The following is a 22,934-nucleotide window of genomic DNA, read 5'->3' as shown; positions in this document are numbered from 1 at the left end:
AATTTACTTAACCCCTGAATCTTATTGCTGAATCTTAGTTTACTCATCTGTAAAATGGGATTGGTGGGAACACTGGGAAAAAAGCTACGTAGAACCATGTAGAATAATGCCTGCACATGGCCCATGCTTGATAAGTGCAGCTACTTGACCTAGTGCAAGAGCAAGGCTTCTATTTTTGCCCCTCATATCAAGGGCAGAACATGGTTGAAGTTTCTGTTGTTTTGGTTCTGGGGAGTATGGAGTAATTAATAGAACTAAGGAGAAAATGTGGGGCCATTTCTCTACTAGCAAAGGAAGGAGCAGAATGAAAGTGATTAAGTGAACCATTATGATTTTGAAAAGATGGGAAAGAATATCAATCAAGAAAGTGTTTTCCCCCCAGCAAAACTTTGCACAGACTATCACCCACTGTTTCAAAAGAGCATTCACAGTCAGTGCAGTGTCAAGGGCTTGGCGAAAATTATAAAGCCTAGAGGTGTTGATATTAAGCATTTTTAAAAAAGGGAGTGCCAACTGTTAAGTCTTCAGGATAAGAAGAAATATGATGGGCCCAGGGCCTTCTCAGAATTTCTTGTACTTCAAAGAGCATGTACTTGGCAATGATTCCACCACTTTCCTGAGTTTGGTCAATGTAGCTGAGCAAAGGCAAAACTCTTAAAACCCACACAGATGGAACTTTTCCACTGGCCCTATTTGGGTATAAATATTCATCAAGGACTAGAAACTTAAAGTAGATATCGGTCTGAGCTATGAGTGGTTTGGACTAAATTTCAGCCGATTTTCAGTCGTCTCGCTGGCTCCTGTCTCTCAGGAGAGCCAACTCTCCTGATCTGTGGCTGCTGTTGTCTAGAGATCTGAGCCAACCACCTCCCCAGACCACGGAAACCATTGAAGTTTGTTCTCAGGAGACTTCCAGCCAGAACCAGAGGGCCTCAGTTCAGATGAAGGTTCGAGTTAGTTGTCTGAAGGAAGGAAACACATCAAAGGCTTGGCTCACCCACCATTCTAAAGTCAATCCTTTCGTAGGCAAGTTTATAATCAACTTGGAACCAGACATGAAAAGTTCAGGGTCTGGTCTGGAATGGTGCTTTCCCCACCCCTCTCACTTTCATTTCCTTTACATCTTAAGATCCTTCCTAAACACCAAGGAAAATCCTTCCCACTCCTCTGGCCCCACTCCTACCTTACCAGTTCTGATCTCGGTCCAGGAACCAGAAGGTCTGAGATTCAGCTACCTGTGTGGGGCACTGGAGGGGTTAATGGTCTTACCTACTCTATTCCATGTCTGTCTTGTATCCTCAACTCTCATGTTTTCTCTGCCCCTTTCTCTCCCTGCGGATGCCTTGTCTCTGTCGGGATGGAGAACCAAGCTGCTCTTGATTCTCTGGATACCTTTCCTTCTCCCTCCTATATCCTTACTTCATTCCATTTCCTTTTCCATTCATTAACACTGCCAAGCCCTTACTGTGTGCCAGGCTTTTGGGGGGCACACAAAAGAGGAAGAGGTATGGCCTTATACGTGGAGAATTCAGGCGCCAACAGGATACATACTATGGTACAGGAGTTAAGCAGGCAAGACTGGCTGCACGTGTTCCAGGGCCACTCAGAAAATAAACCATCCACCGAGTGGGGGAGTGAATCCATGCGAGGAGTTCAGGGGAAAGAGAACTTGGTCTGCAATGACAGCTCCATGGGAGAGGGGACTGGGGAACGGACAGGATTTTGTTCCATGGAGAAGGCCTTTCAACACGCATGTGAGGAAGAAAACGTATGGTCGGAGAACGAGTGACAGATCAGTGTGGGGGAAGCAGAATGCTGTAGCGAAAGATGAGCTGAAAGGGACCGATCACACAGAAACTTTAGTTCCAGACTGAAGTCAATGGAAAGTTTCAAAAGAATCCTTAGGGCAGGTCCCTGGGATAAAGCTGTCTATTCACAGGCTAGCTGCACGGGGCGGCAGCAAGAACCTAGCCCTCAGCCCCTTGTCCCCACATCCTTCTGCTGTTTGGATACATACCACTTTCCATTATTTGTCATATACGGTCTTCTTTACTTTCTAACAGTATTTCAAGAAAAATTTATGTGTAGTAAAAATTCACAAATCTCAATATTCACTTGATTGTATGTATATCCCCTGTGGCTACCATCCAGATAGAGACACAGAACACTTCCTGTGCCCAAGAAAGTTCTCTCATGCCCCATAACATCCTCTTCTTATAAAGGCACCCACTGTTCTGACTCCTATCACCATGGATTGGTTTTTCCTGGTTTTGAAGATCACATCAATGGAATTACACAGTATGTGGGCTTTTGTGTCTGACTTCTGTCAAACATATTTAAGATTACTCTTATTGTTGCAAATATTAGATACCTTTTTTTAAATACTAAGTTTTTTGTTGTATAAATATAAAATGACTTGTTTATCTATTTTCCTATTGATGGAGGTTTTAAATATTTCCAGTGTTTGGCTATTATGAGTTAAAACTCTTCCAAATATTCTTGTCCAAGTTTTTTGTGTGTGGACAGTAATGATCCTTTGTCTTGGCTATATACCTAAAAGTGAATCTACTGGACCATAGAGTAGGTATACATTTAACTTTACTGGAAGCTACCAGTTTTCAAAAATGATTGTATCATTTTACATTCACCCTGGTAATGTATGAGTTCCAGTTGCTCCACGTCTTTGTCAACACTTGCTATTGTCATTATTTACTTTTACCATTCTGCTGGGTGCATAATGCTATCCCGCTATCCTTTTAACTTGTATTTCTCTGATGAGTAATAAGGTTTGGTACCTTTTCCTACATTTATTAGTCATTTAGACATCTTCCTTTGTGACATGCCTGTTCAAGTCATCAATTATTTTTTTTAAAATTGGATTGATGGATTGACTTGCCCTGGCCAGGTTGCTCAGTTGGTTGGAGCGTTGTCCTATACCCCTGAATGGCTGTGGGTTTGATCCTTGATCAGGGCACCTATGGGAAGCAACCAATTGATGTTTCCCTCTCACATCGATGTTTTTTTCTCTCTCTCTCTCTATCTTCCATCCTTTTTCTCTAAAAATCCTTGGGTGAGAATAAAAAAAAATTCGATTGCCTTTTAAAAATTATTGATTTATAGGAGTTATTTATATATTCTGGATACAATCCTTTGTCAGATATATGTATTGTGAATATTTTCCCTCTGTGGATTGTCTTTCACTTTCTTAATGGTATCTTTTAATGAAAGCAAGTTAATTTTGATGACCAGCTTTCATATTTATTTATTGTGCATTTCCTCCAGATGGAAAAGTCACAAGGATATAAGACTTTGGTTATTCTCTTACTATTTTAGTATTCCATACAGTAATAAGCTATGACAACTTTGCAAATAATTTTAAGAAGCTTTGAAAAGATATTTTCTTTAATAATCAAGGTTTTCATCTTTTCTTCCATAGCCGTGTTTGATTTCCTATTACTCTTCCCTCCTTTTTATAAATTAGGTACTTTGCACGTGGAACAGTGCTAATTTTTCATGAGTATTTATGACATGGGTTTGGAGTACTTCTCTTAGTGCCTTAAAATTTCCTACTTCCTTCTCTTCACATATTTTTCCATTTTAAAAACTCTCCTCTAAGAAACAGGATAGTTTGTGGGTGGAAGTGGCCTTGCCCACTGGGTAAAGACGGAACGAGGGGAACCTGCCCAGATAGAGGAGGTACACAAGTCACAGACTGATGCTGAACGAAAACGGGGTTGTCCGCTGGCTAGCTCACTCAGCTAAAACCAGATGTCAGGTCTCAAAGACTAGGAAGTAACCCCCAAATAGATGCTCTGACCTTAATCCTGACCGATACGTAGGAACTGGTTGGTGAACCAGAACAAAAATGTTTTTAAAAAGTGGCCATTGCCTCTTGAACTAAGGAAACAGAGAGAACCAATGGGGAGAAGACAAAGAGAGGGGAGAGGGAGAGACAGAAAGAGACACACACACACACACAGATCTTAGCTCAAATAAAAAATAGCTGTCTAATAATTAGAGGGGTTAAGAAAAAACAAGTCTCTATAGGAGGATAAATGCTCATCAGTGGTATTCTTACAGCACCTGGCTGCCCAGTCAGAAATCTGAAGTTAGAACAATGCAAAAGGAATTGTTTTGCTGTTTAAGTTTCTGGATCTTGTCAATCAAGTTCCCCTATTTCAAAGGCTGATTTGCTTCCTCACAGTTCAGTGAGGAATCCTACTGGGAATTTCTGTTCCTCTAATAATCATTTAAATGGCATCAGAGTTTACAGGTGAAGGCGCTTTGAAATGTTTTCATACATGCAGTGTACTGAATCTCTTAGGGGTGTGTGTGTGTGTGTGCGTGTGGGGTTCCTTGCTTTCCATATATATTGCCTACCCTCAGTTAGCTTTTATTTTCTTCTGTCACAACATGAATCTCCAACTTCCTGCAAAAAATGCAAATGCGGTGGGGCTGAGTTTGCTGGCACTCCACTGCTGGGCTTAGGAGAGCCTCAAGCTGCGGCCATGAGTTTTCTGCAGGCCAGCTGGGCCGGCACGGCCGTCCCCCACCCCAAAGGGTGTGGCTGAGACACAAGAGGAACATGTTCTCAGATGAGAAAATCACAGGTGTGCACCATGAACGGATACAGGGGAATGTATTTCTCTAGTGTAAGATGGATGATATTTCCCAAATTAGAAGTGAAATAGAATGGAATACATTGGGCGTCAGACTTGGAAGGCATGAAACTGGACCGTGACCCGATCCGAATAGCTCATTCATCCTTGTCTTTCAACACTTGGCTCGAATGTCGCCTCTCTGGTAAGCTTTCCCTGACCTCGCCAGGTAAGGTTAAGTACTTCCTCCTCTGATCTCCCCGAGTCCCATGCTCCCCGAGTCCCATGCTCATACCTCAATCTTTAGAGACTGATGTAATCTTCGGTGGCTGCACTGGCTGTTCCTTTTCTGAAAACATCAGCCTCTGGATTCCTTTCCTTTTACTTCTCCACTTTCCAGCTCAGTCCCTGGCATATAATAATTGTATAATATATATTTGCACAAAATAAGTTTTTGAAGTTGGCCAAATCAGAGGTAGGCAATAAGTTTCATCAGAATAATGTTTTGGCCCTGGCCAGGTAGCTCAGTTGGTTAGAGCATCATCCTGATACACAAAGGTTATGGATTTGATCTCTGGTCAAGGCACATACAAAAATCAACCAATGAATGCATAAATAAGTGGAACAACTAATCGATCTCTCTCTCTCTCTCTTTCCCTCCCTTCCTCTCTCTCTCAAGTCAATAAAATTTAAAAAGTAATGTTTTTATTCTCTTTACCACTTCACTCATTAGTTCTTTTAATAGTGATGATAACTCATGTTTAACATACATTCATTGTTTGTTAAGTGCTGTTTAAGAACTTAATAGATTATTGGTGTGAGGACAACAACTTTTAGGCTCATTTTATTGATGAAGAAACTGAGGCTCAGAGCTAATGTGACTTGTCCAAGGTAACAGGAAACCTGTGGCAGAGCAGGGATTCTACTCCAAGTACCTCAGATCTCAGTCCACTACAGTTGTGTGTGTGTGTGTGTTTATATGCGCATATATGTGTATATTTGTATGTGTGTGTGTCTGTGTGTGTAGAATTCTGTTAGTGCTTTATTTCAATGGAGGCTATAATATAGTTGGGTTCTTTTGACTGTCGGACATGAAAGCATCCCTTCTCAGAACAATGTTCTAAATGCATATAATAAAACATGTAGGATTACAAAGGAAACTTGTATTACTGAAATAGTATCAATATACAAGAACAAATCTGTGATTTAGTAACATACGTGCCTTTATTAAACTAATTAACAAGATCTACCAGTGGATGTAATTACTACTATTTCAGAATGGGGACAAGTAGAAGTGTCCCAATGGGCATCTGCCAACACTGGAATAGGTTATGAAAATGCCAGACTTCCACTGGTATCAAGGGCACAGGGCCTGCATCTAGCATCTTTTTCTAATGTAAATGTCATGTGCAGTAATTTTATTTGATTTAAAAAAAAAAAAAAGCACAGCGGCTGCCATTCACAATGGAAGGAAATGCTCCTTTCACAATTGAAGGAAATACCGAATTTCAATTAGAGGTTGGGGATATAAGGATGCAATATTCTTCTTCATTTCTATTTCCTGGTACCCTCAATTCTATCCACAGATCCCTTGTTTTTAACCTCTCCTCTATCTATTAACAAGATTTAAAAAAATCCTCTTTCCAGACTTCCTCTAAAATAAGTAGCCCCGAATGCTGACTGCTCCCCATATTAGGGGCAGATCATCTTAATGAGGACACCAAGGACCACAGGCCAGGGCTGCGGTGGGGGCACAGGTGGTGGCAGGTGGGTGGGTGGCTCTCCTCCAGGATGAGGGCAGGACTGGACTCCACTTTCCCCTCCACCTCTTCCAGCCAGCAGATAAGCCAGGTCAGTCACCTCAGTGCTCAGCCTCAGAATCGGACCTGGAAATGCCACTTAGTCATACAGCCCAAATAGATGCTGTCTTCTAAGACAGGATTATTATGGGGTGTTAGTCAGCCCTTTCCCCATGCTCCTGCCCTTTGGTGCCCCCGACACCAACACCAGGGAGGGCAGGGCCTTTGAAGACGTAGACTGAGCACAGACAACTTGTCTACTGCCGCAGGTCTGCAAGAGGCTGAAGTGGCCACCGGCCACCAGTGGTACCTAAGAGCTGCCAGTGGTGGTCAATCCCCCCTGCTTCAGATTTCTCTTCACTCAGTGGTCCGTTTAAAAGGCAACGACTGAGAGAATTATCATGCTCATTCCACTGTTACACTGTAGAGATGACCAGGGTTGGGATGTGGCTCGGATGCGTGCAGTGCTGGGAGACCTGAGGGTGGGTAGCAAAGGAGGAGGGGTGTGTGTGTGTGTGTGTAGCGGAGGTCAAGGGGCATAAAGAATCTTAGAACGCTGGCATTCACTGGCTTTTCTCCATCCTTATGAGAAATGAAGTCCACCAGACTCAAGTTTACATGGCTTTCTTAATTGTCTTGTATTCAGCTCTCAGCGCAGCACCTGACACACAGTAAGTGCTGAATAGATATTTTCTAAATCAAGAAATGACTTATTACCTGACTTATTACCCTGACTTATAAGTAAGACATCCAAGGCTGGGTGAGGGTAAGCGCCTGTGTAAGATCACACATCTGGGGCCGATAACTGGTTGCCCCTCCGGGCAAGGGTACGGCTGCCTTTTGGAAGTGTAGCAACCAGACACTCGGGGCAAACTGTTTTCATTGTCATGGTTTTGCATATGATGAGGCACGAGTATATTTATGGCTAGTCTAAGTTTAGCTACAAAGAGAAGGTCCTGCAATCTGATATCTTAGAAGCCACATGTGACGTAGGTAAGCTGGACTTGGTCTTCCAAGTTCCAGCACTTAACTACCTCTGTGGTTTCTGCACTGGGCTGATTACAGGGATGCCAATAACAGCAGGAGGGAAGTTTTTTGAGCACTTACTGTGCATCCAGGTACTTTATGTGCTTTATCTCATTAACTATTGTTTAAATGTAGAACTGTTAACTCTTCTTTCTCAAATGAGGAACCAGAGGTCCAGAAAGAAAAAGCGACTTGGCAGAGGTTGCAGACCTAGCAAATGGCAGAGCACGAATCACATCTAGATGTCATGCTTGCAAAGGTGATGTGACTAGCCACTCCTCAAAACGGCCTCTAAACCTTGTGGCCAAAGCTAAGTTCACAGCCAAAGTGTTCATTTGACCTTCTGAAGTTTGAGGGTATAAAGTGGACCTGAAATCACAGTATTCTGAGCATGGAAGTGAAGGGACATAGAAGGTATGCTTTTCTCCTCCATTCATCAAAGATGCTGTGAGTCAGTGCACCTCTCAGTTATGTCACATGTACATTTTGGATACACCATTTCTCCCCCACGTCCTACCTGCAACATTAAGGGACTGACCAAGCAGATCACTAGATTCTGCTCAGCTCTTTCATATAATGATTTATTTGCATTTTCTCCAAAGACTGATTTCACAAAGAAGCCAATGTTTTAAAACAGGAGGAGGGAAAGAAAAATAATCCATAAAGAAATCATGTGGGTTTGACCGAGCAACCATGGGGTAGACCCTGGTGCTCCTCTGTCCTTCAAGAGTGAGTTGCCAAATGGAGCCTCTGGTTCCTGCCCCCTCAACAATCTTCTTTCCTTTTCAAGCACACACATGGGTCCATGTCTTGCTTGGTCCCAATTCATGTGCTATTGGGTGGCCCATGAGTCAGCCTGGCCAGGCATGGATACACAAGCTTATCCCTAGGCTGGAGTTTCCTGGGATCCCTAGGATTATTATTATTTTTTTTTACTTTTTGTCAAGTGTTACTGCTTCTTTAGTGATTTTAGGATAATATTGTATAATCATACAATGGGCTGTCTCCCTACCAGCCTAGAACTCCTTCCTAGAGAGTTCTACCAGTCTTCTAGAAAACCAGAAACCAGGAGTAATCCAGAAAGCCCTTGCTCTATACCTGGGAAATGGCTCTGACTTGGTGTGGGTGGCAATATACACCTGGTAGTGACCAAGAGATATGAGAGAGGTACAGATACTCAGTAACATTTGGCAAATGCTGGGAGATTCCTGGATCAGACTATCACTATGTAGGAAGACCTTGATCTCCGTGAAGCTCATAGCAACAATCATAGTCTCTCTCCACCAGACCTCTACTTCTGATGAAAGCCTTCTTGTTTCTTCTTGTAGTGGAAAGAGCTTAAGTTTTGGAATACGAGAAAACTGGGTTTGTGTTCCTAACCTGCCATCATATGATCTTAGGCAAATCATTTAAACCCTTAGTCTTAATTTACTCACGTGTAAAAAGGTCATTAATATTTTTGCATGGTAGTCCTTAAGTCTAAATGAGATGAGATGTGAGAAAATGTCAGTCACCCTGTGTGCATTCAAGTGATCTCTTTCCTTCCTCTCTTTTGTCTTTCTTCGAACCTTTGGTAAAAGCAAGACCAAACATGTCCCTTCTGAGAAAAATATGTAAAAGCATTTGCTTCTCATATAAAAGAGCAGACAATGAGCCAAAGAGTCGATCTGGGAGTTTTACAAGGCTTTGTAATTGCATTATTGTTTCTGGTTTTGTGAAAACAATTGCATTTCTACATCAGATATCTGGACTTAGATACCAAATGTAAGTTTCAGCTGCTAAAAGAGTCTCATATGGGCACAGATGAGCCCCAACTTCTTGTTTATCTCTTTCTGTAAAAGCTTTATAGATAACATTTCTCGAGCTTTGGTAGATCTGTGCCATTGATATGTGTGAAGCTCCAAGATGGGTTCAGGAAACCTCGAATGTTCCATGTGAAGTTAGAAAATGTCATTATCTTGAGGGGCTCCTGTGGAAGGGACTGGTGGCCCTGCATTGGTGAGATCATAGCAGCTGCCAGCCAAAAAAAAGGTGGGGGGATATTTCCAGATGAAGGCACTTTAAAAAGAACAGCTGTCTGTTCTTTTGGGTGTCCTGAAAAGCTGCTCCATGATTCTGCTTTCAGTGAAACAGAATTTTAGGCCTATTTTTCCATAATCATTTGTAATTTGGGAGACAGCCTGGTATACACGAACGGTCGATGTACTAGAAGGTTCTCATCCAAGGTCTGCCACTTCCTAGGAACAGTGGCCTGTCCAAAGTCACCCAGTGCGAAAATGCCTGCAGTTATTATAATGACTCAACCCCTTGCCAGAAAACTTTTCTTATAATAAACATTTAAGCCATGCTGGATGGACACTAGAGATATAACAACTCCCAAGGTCTGTACTTAACATGACAGATTTTCACTTCATTTTACACACTTGCTTATTTTAAATAAGCAAGTTGGAAAGAAAGAATGATTCTCCTTTTTAAAGTCACATCAAATACCTCTCCTGAAGCTGAGGCTAGTGGCTTGCAGGGGAACTGTTCCCTCACTTCTCTGCTCCTTACCTCACCCTCACCAGAAGCAGCTGGAGTCGGGGTGCAAAGAAAGACACACGCATGGGCCTGTGCATTTGTCCCTCTTTCCTGTCCCCAGCCTTTGCTGAATCCAGCCTATTCTTTTTCTTCCTTGTCACCCTTGGTCAGTTAATGCAGGGATTAAACTATAGGATCTTCAGAAGGAAATAGCAGAGTCATTTTTCCAGTCTCCTACTTATAGGACTGCTGTAAGTCCTGGAAGAGGAGAAGGCCTTGGATCTGAGATGCTTAGAGTAAAGCCTGGAGATGCTCTGTGATTAAGCCCTTCCCTGCCTCCCAGCACCACAGGGGGTGGAAGCATCGGGGAAAGTCAGTCATCAGCCCCCAGTCCCACGTATTCAGACATGTCTGCACAACATGACAAGCATCTGCAATTTACAAAGCAATGGATTCTGCATCTGTTTTTGGACACTGTTTAAGAAGGTCTTAGATAATTTCTTTTCTCTTTTCTTTTCTTTTCTTTTCTTTTCTTTTCTTTTCTTTTCTTTTCTTTTCTTTTCTTTTCTTTTCTTTTTTTTTTTAAACTATAGCTCTCTTTTGTGCCAAGTTGCTTATACACCTATGGGCATGTCTCCAATGCCTTGGCTATTAAGGTCTTTAAGTGACAGCTTAATATATTTTTAAGATTGAGGGAGCCAACGACAATTCTGGAGGAGCCGTGTTTACGTTGGCTCGGCTCGCCAGGCGACGGGCCAGCACTTTTGCACGCTGCAGGAACTGGAGGTGAAAGCAGGAAGGGCTGAGCAGAGGGGAGGAGGAATCTGAAGGACAGGAAAGCTGGGAGGGACGTGATTTGGACAGGGTGCAGGGAGACGCCCAGCTGAACCTGCCCATGCACTGAGAGGCACCGTCGCTGAACGCTCCTCCGACATGGTGCTGAGGGCTGAAGAAAGCAGCTTTTGGAGCCAGTCCATTGGCACGCTCTCCGTCAACAGTGAACATGCTTTTAGGTCTCTTTGTTCTACTCCTTTCTAAATCCCCGCAAGTTCCTTGGCAGCCAAGGGGCCTGTATCCTAGTGGGAGTCAGCACACCTCTCAGCAGTCTCAGGTAAGGAGCCTGACACCTCTGGCCCTCAGTTTCCTCATCTAAAAAGTGAAAAGAGTTCCATGTCCCTTTCCGGGCCTACAATTCTATGGCTCCCGAGTGAAATGCTTGATGACCGGCCATCTCTGTTCTGTGTAAGCAGATTTGTATCTGTTGGGCTAGAATGAAGACAAGATCATCGGTCCTTGTTCTAGCTTAGTAAGGCTGAGCCACGGGCTTTGGTTCAGCTGAATGAAAATTAGTTGCTCTAGACAGTTATAAAGAAAAGTGTTTCCTTCATCAAAAGACTCCTTTCAGTATTCACACATCCATGGAAATATACCACCGCCACTGACAGTAATAATAGCTTGCTCTACTTGAGGGCTCTAGTGCTAAGCTCCTTTATATACATCATCTCATTTAATAATCTGTCATCTTAGGATAGACACTGCTACTGTCTACCCAATTTTCAGATGAGAACACAGACTCTGAAGTTAATTAGCTTGCCCAAGAACACACAGCTAGTAAGTGGTAGAGCTGGGGTTTGAACCCAGATCTGGTTACAAGAATACTAGTACCCAAAATTCTTAAATACACTTAATAAATAGTAGAAGAACAAATCCACAATAATGGGTGTTTCCGCCAAGAGAAATGGCACTTGGCCTTCAAGGCCCTTTGTTACCAAGCAGTGTTGGCTATTTCATCATTCTCAGGGAATTCTATGTGCTATAAAACCTCTCTTTCCCAGTAGAAAAACAACTCAAGAGCATCCACCCAATGGGAGCACTTGATTTAGCACAGATGAGAGGAGGTAGGGAACTCTTTCCAAGCTCTGCCACTATGTTTGTGACCCATGGTGAGTTCCTCCGCCTGTCTGGGATTGGTTTAGATGACCTCTAAGACTACTCCAGTTTTTGAATTTTATGTTTTCTCTTGAAGACCTTTTTCTGACTTTCCAGCTGCTGGGGATTCCCCCCATCCCTTGGGGGCAGAGCAGTGGAGATAGCTTGTATGCCATTTAAAATCATTTCTCATTTTGTAAACAGGTCCCTTGCAGCTCTAAGAGTCTATGAAATTGTTTTGAAATGCCTAAGTGTGATTATGCACCCTGAAGCTAAATGTTATAAGCCCTCCCCCCCCCCCCCCCCGCACACTGTTGCAGATTTAAAAAGTAAATATGCAATAAAAGCTTTTCAGCATGCTATTGATATGACATGATGTTCACTCGGCAAGGAGAGCTTCTCCCTCACTCCCTTCGCTTGACTTTTTGAGTTGAAGACATTGGTTAAGCTACAAAGTGGCGATCTTCCTACTGATTGTCACAGTCTCAAGAGGTAATACATATCTGCCCTTTCATCTCTACCCACCACATTCTTTCTCTAAGCCTGTAATTGGATCTAAATGAAAAATAAACCCTTTGCAGGCCGAGGAAGTTGACACCAGAGGGGACAAGAAGGAGAACATGTTCCACCTCTAACCTAGATAATCAGAGTCTCCTATGCAAAGAAAATAAAAACAAGATAGGGAATGGAGTCAAGAATATCGTAAGAACTTGGTACTGTGACAGATGGTTACTAGACTTACTGTGGAGATCACATCATAGGGTATATATAGGCTAGGGCAAAAGGAGGTTTAATTACAGTTGCTCGTATGGAAAATAATACAATAATTAATAACACAAGAATAAACTCGGTTCCATGTACCCACACTGTAACCTTCCTTTGCCCCACCCTGTAAATGTTGTCCACCTGAAACTAATATAATATTGTATGCCAACTGTACTTTAATAAAAAAAGAAATCAAATTATAAAAGCAAAAAACAAAACAAAACAAGGCTTCCTCCAAGGGTGGCTTTGGCTTTCAGAGAGGAGGGGGGTTCCCGTGTCCCCCTTCTCATGCCATTCATTAACCAACAGCCAGCTTGTGCTAAAACCACCTGAAATCATCTGACTTTTCAGAAGGCAGTGGGACTCTGCTTCTTCAGCCTGGAACTCTTTTACTTCAATGAATTTGGGGAGGCAGTTCAGACACAAATATCCTGGTGCTACAAGTTAAAAAACATAATGCACGAAATGTACTGTCCCTGAACATTCTGGCCTTAGCTGAACGGATATTCAAAGGCTCACTAGTGGTGTACTGAGTCCCGTTGTGCGTGGCATGCTTTTTTGGAACAGAGATGAGCAAGAAAGGTTTGCCCTTAAGGAGTTTAGAAAGATGTGTAGAGAAATAAGAGCAGAGCATGCCTGACTCACCACTAGGTAGGAATTAATGGGTATCTTACCATGGTCTAAAGTGTTACGAGAATTCCATAGAAGGAGAGATGACTTGATTCTGCAAATAGTCTGGCAAATGCAAGGGGGCACGGTGCATTCCGGAGAAATGCCCGGATGAAGTCTGACTTGGTGTACACTTTCAGAGGGGTCCGCTGGACTCTGCGTGGGAGTCTGGCGCAGCTCAGCCGTGCAGTGGCGCAGCTATAAATCAGAGGCGTGAATGCTGCGCCTCTAAGTGGCTGGCTCGCATTTTTATTTTGATTCTGACATAGTTTCTTTTTTCTTCTTCTCTTGTTGTTCTACCCCACAGGTAATGGCAGCTGTCTGAGGACTTTGCCCTGTAAGTCTGAGTCCCCGGAAATCTGAGTTTAAAAATAACTGATTTGGGACTTCTTGGAGCACCTCTCTATTTCGTACCCAGGATGCTGCCTCCATTCACGAACCACTCGATAAAGCCAATTACATCTTTTTAAAAGGGGTGGGGGGAGACCGCTTTGGGAGATTAACCTACAGTGTCCCATTCCTGTTACTGGTGCTGTGAGGGAGGTGGGGGCTATCATCCTGGCAACAGAAACAGGGAAAAGGGGAGTCAGAAAAGTGGTGGTCAGCACGGTGCAGCTAAGGGGTGTCAGGGCCAGGGTTTCAGCGATAAGCCTTCCCTTATTCTCTGCTGCCTGCTGGCCCTGGGCCTCAGTTTCTCCATTGGCCTAGGATGTCTCTGCTCCCCTCCAGCTCGCGTCCTGTAAGCCTCCGGCCTGGGCCCTCTCCCAGCTGCATCCAGGTAAGAAACTGGTGGGCGTTGGAGCCATTGGCACAGCCGCAGGCCCCTCCTGCAGTAATTGCCCCGTGACCTTCTGGGCTCCTGGCCAGCCCTTCTTGAAAGGGAAACATGCAGACCCCGGGGACAGAAATTAGTTCCCGTGTGCTGGAACCACTGCCACCCCCATCCCCGACTAAAGAAACGTGTGTGTGGAAAACACAAAACACTAGGGTGAAGGCAAAAGGGGGACTTCCTTGCTAGTACATAGCACATGCCAGTCCCCCACCCAAGCCCCCCAAACATCACCTCAGTCTCTGGAGGGGGAAGGGAGAGAGGACGGTACCCCCCCCCCCCCCAGATCATTGGATTATCATGTAAAAAAAGGTTTTTAACCTTATTTAAATTTTAATTAGCATCACCAAAGAACTAAGATTCATTGCAAATACTTTACACAAAGGCTTTCTTTCTTTTTTTTTTTTTCCCCTCCTGGAGGGGTGCCTAGTAGCTTAAACAAGTGTTCCCAACTATTTTGTTTTCTGTGAAGTCTTGGAATTTAATGAGTTTCCTTCCTACTTCTAGCTAAGTCTCCGCGAACACCTGGGCGAGGGAACCGGGGGAAAAAAGAAAATTCTGGGTAAGCACAGGCCCATCGCAGCTCACCTTCTGAACGCCCGGGTTGAGGTCCTTGGCCACTTTCGCCATCCTCCTGGGCGCTGGAGAAGCAGCGCCCGGCTTCCCGGGCAGAGGCGCGAGGGCGCTCCGCGGGCACCGCGGCGGTGAATGGCCAAGTTCGCGGGCCCAGGAGGCGCTCTGCACGCAGCGGGGCGCGGCGGGCCCTTTAATTGGAGAGTGCGACTCCCTCTAAAACCCCGCCAGCCAATCCGCGCGGGCGCTCGCACTGGGCCGGCCAATCCCAGCGCGCAGCTCCCCCCCCTCCTTCGAGCGGCCGGGGCCGGGGCCGAGGCCGCGGCGGAGCGAGCGCGTCCCTGACGTCAGCGCGGCCCCCGCCCGCCCGGGCGGCTCCGCGGTCCCGGGAGCGCAGGAATCCGTCCCCACGCCCTTCTCCTTTAAAGGACAGCGGCCGCGGGCGGGGCGGGCCGCGCGATTCATTCAGGTCAAGCGCGAGAGAGGGATCCGACGGGAAGGCGGAGATATTTTTAGTGAGCTGGGTCCAAAAATAAATGCTGAGCCGAGGTCGCCTCCCGCCCGCCCTGCCTGGTCGTGGGGGGCGGAGGGGGTGCGGGCGGGGGGCAGGTGGGGCGCGGCGGCGCTGCCCCCCTCGGCGGGCTCGCTTTCCCCAGTTGTGCAGCCACCAGGGAGGAGGTGGGAGTTCAGCGAGCCATGCATTTCTCAGCTTAACGTTCGTAAAGCATCACTCTGCCTTTTCGTAAGTTGCTCTGGTGTAAATCTTCCTGCTTCGGCGAGGAAGGGGAAGGGCTGTCCTGATTTTACAAACGCCGAGAGGGACATCGTCACTCCCGTGGGCATGCTTTCTTTATGGTGTCCTGTAGTCGTCTCCTTATTACCAGGATGGATGAAGAACTCTGATCAGAGAGGGTGACGGTCCGAAGTGGAGCTCTGCAGCACAGCTTTCACCCGAGACAGTGCCTGGGGAGAGGGGCGCAGGTTTGCAAACCATCCTCTGGGAGATTCCTAGGTACTGCAGCATCTGACCTGACAACCCCTGTGAGACAGCACTGGCCAGGGCTCCCCTCACTGTGTGTGTCCGCCTGTAGATCCGCATTCCCCGACTGAGCCAGTCCCGCAGACCTGGGTTCCCACGGTCGTTTTCCCTGCCTGGACAGAGGGCTCAACACAAGCCCCCTTTTTTCACTCTGGGGAGAAAACTGCTCCGTCATGTGGGTTTCATCCTGTAACCCGCATCGGCGGTGCCAGAAACCAGGGCTCAAGTGGCCTAAAATAAAGCCGGGTTGCAGGGAGGCTGAAGGGTGGTTTTGTTTCAAAGCACATCATGTAGGACTGAGTTGGGGGCACAGGGGGAGCTGCAGGTCACATTTTTGGACTCTTATTGGAGGCACTTTCCTTCTTAGAGGCCTTCTCCATTTGGTTCTTAACCCGTCATCGTCTCCAGCAATCCCAAATCTTGACCGATGATCCCAATTTGTGACCCCTCTTTCACATTCCTAGAAAGGGCTTTCTGTTTGTAACTCCCCTTTTCCAAGACAAGGGATGGCCTTTTTGTTCTTTCCTGGACTTCTGCTCTAATTGGTGTTTGTCTTGCTTGCTTCTCAGCTCTAGCCCCAATGCCAGCACGTGATAGACTTTCAGAACACATTTATTGAATGAACGGTTGTTGGAATCTGGCTTTTAATCAGCAGTAAGCAGGCGAGGTGGGACCGGGGAGAGGTGGTGCAATGCTACACCTGGTCTGGTTTGCCCAAACTTCCAAGGTGGGCTGCCTATTAAACCAGTGTGTAAATAATCCGAAGCGAACAGAAGCCTGGCCCGAGAGAGGTTTCCACGTGAATAGCCCTTTTAGTAGCAAATCTTGGGAACAATAGTGCTGTACTGAGATGTCATGCCCTAAGCCTTTATGTTTCAGGTGTGGGAACAGCAGCCAGCAGAGTAACAAAGGGAAGCTTTATCCCTTCAAGCTGGGCAGAAGCCTTCCCAGTGAAGTCATTTCCCACTCCCTTCCCGGGCACCTTCATGCCCCATCTTGAGAAATCATTGTTCCATGGAAGAATTCTAATTTTATTAACTTTAACAACGTTAGCTCCAAACACAAGGCCCCCTTCCTCTCCCCTAGTTTTTACTCTTGGCCCCAGTTTCAACCAAGGAGGCAGATATTATGGCTGTTTCTCAGAGTGTGAGAATCAGGAACTACTGCTGAGAGTGGCCTGATCTCTCTTTTCTGGAAAAGAACCTGTTGTGGCAAACAGGTGATCTGGCTGCGTGCTAGAGCTTGCTCTCTCCCCCGGTTGAGGGTGCTGACTCTGACCCTTTGAACCCTACTCTGGAGCCAAATGTTCCAGGAGTCTTTGCTGAACACCTGGACAGGATACTGTCATTTGGGACTGTTCTGGAAAATGGAGGCAATGTGCCAACCTCACTTGACTCTGAGGTCCATTTGCTTCTCTTGGGGGGAAAATGGAGTCTCTGTTCCAGCTGGAACAGTAGAGAGATCTGACTTCCCCAAGGTACATTGCTTGGTGGTGCTGGGGCTTGGATCAGAAGCTTCATTCATCCATCAAATAGTTTGGGGGCACCTGCCTTAAGCCAAACCCTGTGCGAGGTGCTGGGGACACCCAGGTAAATGAAAGAACCTCTCCCCTTCAAGAATAGCTTGATCTAATAAATATCCCTGGGGCTCTCTGGTTGACAAAGCTCTCTCTTACTTGAACTTCAAGACAACTGCTCTGAAAGAAAACGGAGATTGGGGACAGTCAAGGGCTCTCTCCAAGGTCACACAGCCAGTAAGTGGCAGAAATGAAATTTGAACTCAGAGCTTCTAACTCCAGACTGTGTCCTTTTAGTCACACCCACTGCCTCCTAAAATGACTGGAGGGTTGATCGCAGGGGAAAGAGAAACACCTGGAGTCAGATGGTGGCGTTGTCCCTATGATTATCACTAGGTTTGCCCTAAGTGGGGTTTTTGACGTATCCTTTTTTCACTGTTTATTCAACAAACATGGAGCTGAGAATTGCAATGGGTTAGGCCCTGAGCTGTGGATATGAAAGACGGTGAATAAGACAGGAAAGGTTCCTGCCCTCACCCAGCTTCTATTCTAGTGGGGAGACAGGCATTAAGCAGATGAGCAGGTAATTAGATAGGATAACTAAGGATGGCAACCAGTGCCTCAGAGGAAACATACGAAGGAGGGATTTACTGGATGTGTGATTCCTTCAGATCAAGTGGTCCAGGAAGGCCTGATGGAGGAGGTGACATGTGAGCTGAGACCAGAAGAAAGAGAATGAGTCAGCTATGAGTAGAGCCACCATGGAATGAACATTCCAGAAGGCTGGAGTCATGAAGACAAAGACCCTAAGGTGGACACGAGCTTGCTATGTCAGAGGGAGCATAAGGTCAGCATGGCTGGAGGGTGATGAGGGGCCGGGAGAATGCATGAGAGGACCTGAGACAGGTCGTCAGGGATTCGATTGTGTTGGGCCCTGTAGGTCACACTAGGGGGGGTTTCAATTTTTATTTGAGAACAGCGAGAGGCTATAGATCATTGCTTTCCAGCTGAGACATAATGTGTGCCATATATGTCATTTACACTTTCTAAAAGCACATTGAAAAAGTGAAAAGAAATAGGTGAACTATTTATATTTTATTTAACTCAATACAGTATATCTAAAATACTGTCATTCTATCTGTGATTGATATAAAATGAAGGTAATCAAAAGGGAGATCATCCTGAGTGGGCCTGACTTAATCAGGTGGGCCCTTTAAAAGAGGGTGTGTGTAAGTCGGAGATAGGAGAAATCCCTACTTAGATCCTGCTGGCCTTAAAGAGGCTGCCAGGAGTTCTACATGGTAAGGAAATGGATTCTGCCAACAGAGCTTGAAAGAGGACCCTGAGCCTCAGAGGAGACCCCAGCCCCAGCTGATACCTGGATCGTAGCCATGGGAAACCCTGAGCAGAGACTCTGCTAAGCCATGTCTGAACTCCTAACTGATGGAAATCATGGAAACTATGATATGATAAATGAGTGTTGTTCTAAGCTGCTGAGTTTGTGGCCCTTTGCTACCCAGCACAGAAAACATTCTCATGATTCTTGGGTCTGTCTTAAAGGTTTAATTCTCTGCTACTTTTTGGAGTAAAGTTTGGTAACTCTGTAAAAAATACTTCTGCTTCGCAGTAAGTTACACGTGTTGAGTATCTCCTTTTTAAAGTAGCATTTACTCTTATCAAGGAGAGGGTTCTGGTTATGGTCCTGGGGGACTGAACCATATTGCACATTTCATTTCCAAAGGTATAATATTTAACGCTACACTGTGTGTGTTTGAGCAAATCTTTTATCACCTGGTTCCCCGCAGCAGCTCCTATCTGGGTAGCAGGAAGGAAGTGAACAGGTGAAGTGAACACGTGCCTGGTATTTTCTATATGTCATCAGTACTTTGAGATTAAATTGTTTGTGTTTTTTTAAAAAATGTGATTAAAGTTTTATTTTTCAAAATGTACAGCTGGTGGGACCTGTTGTTTATGCATCTTACCAGCGGCTGGGACATCCCCACGTTTGGTGTTTCTGGTGTAAATTACTTGAGCTCTGTGCTTTGAAACTAGTTTAAAAAGTCCTTTACTAAGGAGCTCCTGCAGGGCTGCCCTGGCCAGGGAGCCTCGGATCTTCAGTCTCTGAGACAGCGGCTGGCTTATAAGCATAAAGTTGGGAACTTCCTTACAGTTTGTCATATGTTGCTTTGTCAAACCAGACTAGGTTATTGAGCGTGTCCCGAATTTTGCCTTTGGGTCATTTCTTCTCGGCCTTGCCCCAAGACTTGCTCACTGGGTCTTTGTCTTCCGTGGCATCTTTCTTCCTCTTGTCATACTTGGGCAGCACGAATTCAGAGAGCGGCTGCTGCCACCACAGCCTGGCAAGGTGCTAAGATGTTGGGCAAAAATGAAGTGCCGCTCACAAACAGGCCCAGAGACTGCCACCTGGTGAGGCTTCCGGAGGGGGGGGGGGCAGAGGTTAAATTGTTTTCATCCATAAAACAACCCCAGGTGGTAGATGTGATTCCTATTGACAGGCGAGAACCTGAAGCTCTGCCCAAGGCCTCAGAGCTAACCGGGATCCACACCCAGCTGGGATCACTCAGGAGGGGCTGGGCTTCAGAGTGAGGTAGAGAAGCAGGACTCCAGCCTTTGGGGACCACTCTGGATGTGCTCCGTGTCCCTCCACAGCCACTCCTCCCCCAGCTCTGTCTGGGAGCTGCCCCTCGATTCCACTCCAGCAGCAGGCTCCTTTGCCGCCTTTCCATCTGGTTCAGCCCTCAGGAGAATAGCGGAGAGCAGAGGTGGGTGCACTTTAATCTCCCCACTTCCCCCCTGCTGGCCTGGGTTTTGAAGCGGTTATATTTCTCTACCTGTAGCCACGGCTCTGGCAGCCTGGGACAGCCCTCTCCCTCGGCTCTCTCCTTCGGGCCTGGGGTTGTCCCTGCTTCTGGCTGTCGCAGGCCTGGGGCGCTTCCTCCTCCCTAGTGAGTTCATTGAACCCTGTTTTCTCCCTTCATTAATAGCCCCTTGGTTAATGTCCCCTCAGTTTCCCCTTCGAGTGTTTCCATCGAGGACCCTGACACAGGCAGACGCAAAAGTGGGTTTTAGGTGATGTCCTGGCAGCTTTCACTTGGTTGTTGAGATATAGACTGCCCTGTGTGTTTCTTATATAGTCTTTTTGGCTACTGGCATGTGAATTTGTTAAAAGGATTGGGGGTTTGGCAATTAATTAGAATGACAAAACCAGTTAGAGGTGCCTGGAGAGGCAAGACAGAAATTTGGGGAGCTCTTGCGTCGTGAGAAGACTGTGGAGTTCTCCTTTGGCTACTGACAGTGATTGTAGGTGCTTAACTCCCTGTGCCTCAGTCTCCTCATCTGTAAAAATAGGGCTTATTGTGAGGAGTGCATGTGGACTGTGTGCAAAAGCCTGGTCTAAGCCCTGAGGGCCTTTTCAAAAGTGGAGTGTTCCTAGGCCAGAGTTCCAGCTAACATGAATCCAGTCTTGAACCTTTGGGGATGAGACTTGAGTGTGAGACACTGGGGAATATGGTGCAATTTGCTGAGCTGGACCCTCTCTATAAGCTTGAATCACTGTAATTTGCTGACCTGTATGGAGTTTGCAGCCAGTGTAGCAAAATGTGTTGTGTTCTGCGTGCCCACTGGGAGTGAGGCGTTAGTGTGACTCACTATATAGGTTTAAGGGTTAGTACTGCAGCTCCAATTTCCTAGTCTAAGAATGGTTTTGATCTTTGGAGGAGGGGGGTTTTAGGGAGGGGTGGAATAGCTTGGAGGGGGCTGGGTGGTGGGTTTATAGTAGCTTATCAAAGGGGGGATTTTCCAGCCTCAAGGACAAGCCCAGGATAATTGGTACCAAGTGCCATTTCTGAGCTACCATCAGCATGATTTTGCCAGTCTCTATCCAAGGGCGGTCACTGTATCCTCCTGACACCTTCTTGAGGGAGGTGGTCTTATTCCCATTTTACAGAAGAACAAACTGAGCCTTAGTGACATTAAGGTCATACATAATTCAGGTTGCAGAACCTGAATTTCACCCACCTGTACCCGACTCCAAAGTTGTTACTGATAAAACCTATAAAACAACAACTAAAGCACCAGCAACCATTTCTTGGGGTGTCTACCATATGCCATGCTATGCTAATCACATGTAATCCCTACACTATAGGGTCTGCAGCCCTACTATGGAAGTAAAATAATTTCATCTCCCCTTCCCACACATACACACTTAGCACCCATGGTCTAATTGTAGGTAACCTTCAACAACCTAATTATGGGGACTATTTAGAATAAAATTCAATTTTGGAATAAGAGCCTACTCATCAGATAATGGGGAAAATCAGGCCTGCTCAACCCATCAGAAAATCTCTAATTAGTGAGGGGTGGGGGGAGCATCCTGGCACCCATTTCTCAGGAGATGTTAGGAGACAGAGAGGAGATAAAAATCAATATAGTTAAAGTCATCATTAACATATTTTCTCACTATCACATTTTCCATTCTGTTTGCCATGTTGGTATTTTAATTTTCCAAAGCCTCACGAACCTGTGTTCCCTGGTACCATCTCCCCGTGGGATACTGAAATCATCCTACACCCTGGAAAATAATGGTGAGAATATTGCTGCGTGTTACCTACGTGGGTCTTATTCAGGTTGGAATATCTGAGGTCCTGTGTGTGAACCTGCATCATTTGGGACCAGTTCTGTGCTTGGGCTCAAAGCTGGAATTAGCCTGACTTGCGAGGGAGGTGATGCCTGGCTGGATCCGTTTCCTGGGTTTCCGCCTGCCCTCGATGATTACCTTGACTGTCTGAGCACCCCGCCGACCTGCTTCCTTCTGTGCTACCGCATGCTGCAGTCTTCTTACTCCTTTTCTGCCCATTGAAATCTGCCTGTCCTAAGGACCATCCTCTCAGGCCCTCCCCCTCCTCCAGCTCGCTGGGCTTGGCCGCATCCTGTTGAGAACAGTGAGGGTTTTGAGGTCCGGCGTATCTGAGTTTGAACCCTGGTTCTGCCACGTATTAGCTGTGTGGCCATGGGCAAGCTTCCCTCTCTCTCAGAGTGTTCTAGCTGTCGAATGGAAACGGTCAGCCTACCTCGGGAGGGTGGTACCCAGCTTTAGGGAGGGAACCTGTGTAAAGCACCCAACCCATTTCTTAGTACACGGTAGTGCCCATAGTTCCTTTCCTCTCCCAAGATTCTTTTCCCTGTTAATGTCTACTCAGTTCTTCCTTGTTTCCCACAAATAGGTTCAGAATAGAAGTTCCCCATTGTTGTTTCTTCTGTCCTCAAGGAGATGACACTGTCATGTTGGACTGGTTCTGCGCAGATCTTTCACATGCATGTCAGTGAGATAGTGGTTGAGTGCAGGCAAGGGTGAGCTTTCTTAGATGATTAGTGAGCATTTACCCAAAGCAAACAGAGGGACAGGGAGTGGGACATGACCTCAAAGGTATCCCACCCTCACCTCCGTGGCACCCGGCAGGATGTTTCCTACCCTCTGCTTGGATGCTTTCCGTGCCCAAGAGCTCCTGCTGGTGCTGGCAGTGTTAGACAGGAGGTCTCTCTGCTAGAAGGTGCTTCGTTCCCTTGGGCTGACACTGTCTTCCTAGAGCTGCCACCCATCTGTTCTCTCCAGCCTTTGGAACCTATTCGAGGGGCTCTCCCTTTCTCACGT

At 46.0% G+C, this 22,934-nt stretch overlaps 1 protein-coding gene across 1 annotated transcript in view; it reads right to left on the bottom strand.

The window, feature by feature from the left end:
- The window catches only part of LMCD1 (LIM and cysteine rich domains 1), a 56,580-nt gene extending 41,477 nt beyond the window's left edge, over positions 1-15,103 (bottom strand). Inside the window, exon 1 of the mRNA XM_081160353.1 lies at positions 14,724-15,103. Within this exon, the coding sequence (XP_081016479.1) occupies positions 14,724-14,765 (42 nt within the window). The 5' untranslated portion in view covers positions 14,766-15,103. The remainder of the gene's footprint in view (positions 1-14,723) is intronic.
- Positions 15,104-22,934: the final 7,831 nt, after the last annotated feature.

This window comes from Miniopterus schreibersii (genome assembly GCF_964146895.1).
Source record: "Miniopterus schreibersii genome assembly, chromosome: 15".
Classification (NCBI taxonomy): domain Eukaryota; kingdom Metazoa; phylum Chordata; class Mammalia; order Chiroptera; family Miniopteridae; genus Miniopterus; species Miniopterus schreibersii.
This window is presented reverse-complemented; position numbering and strand designations above follow the sequence as displayed.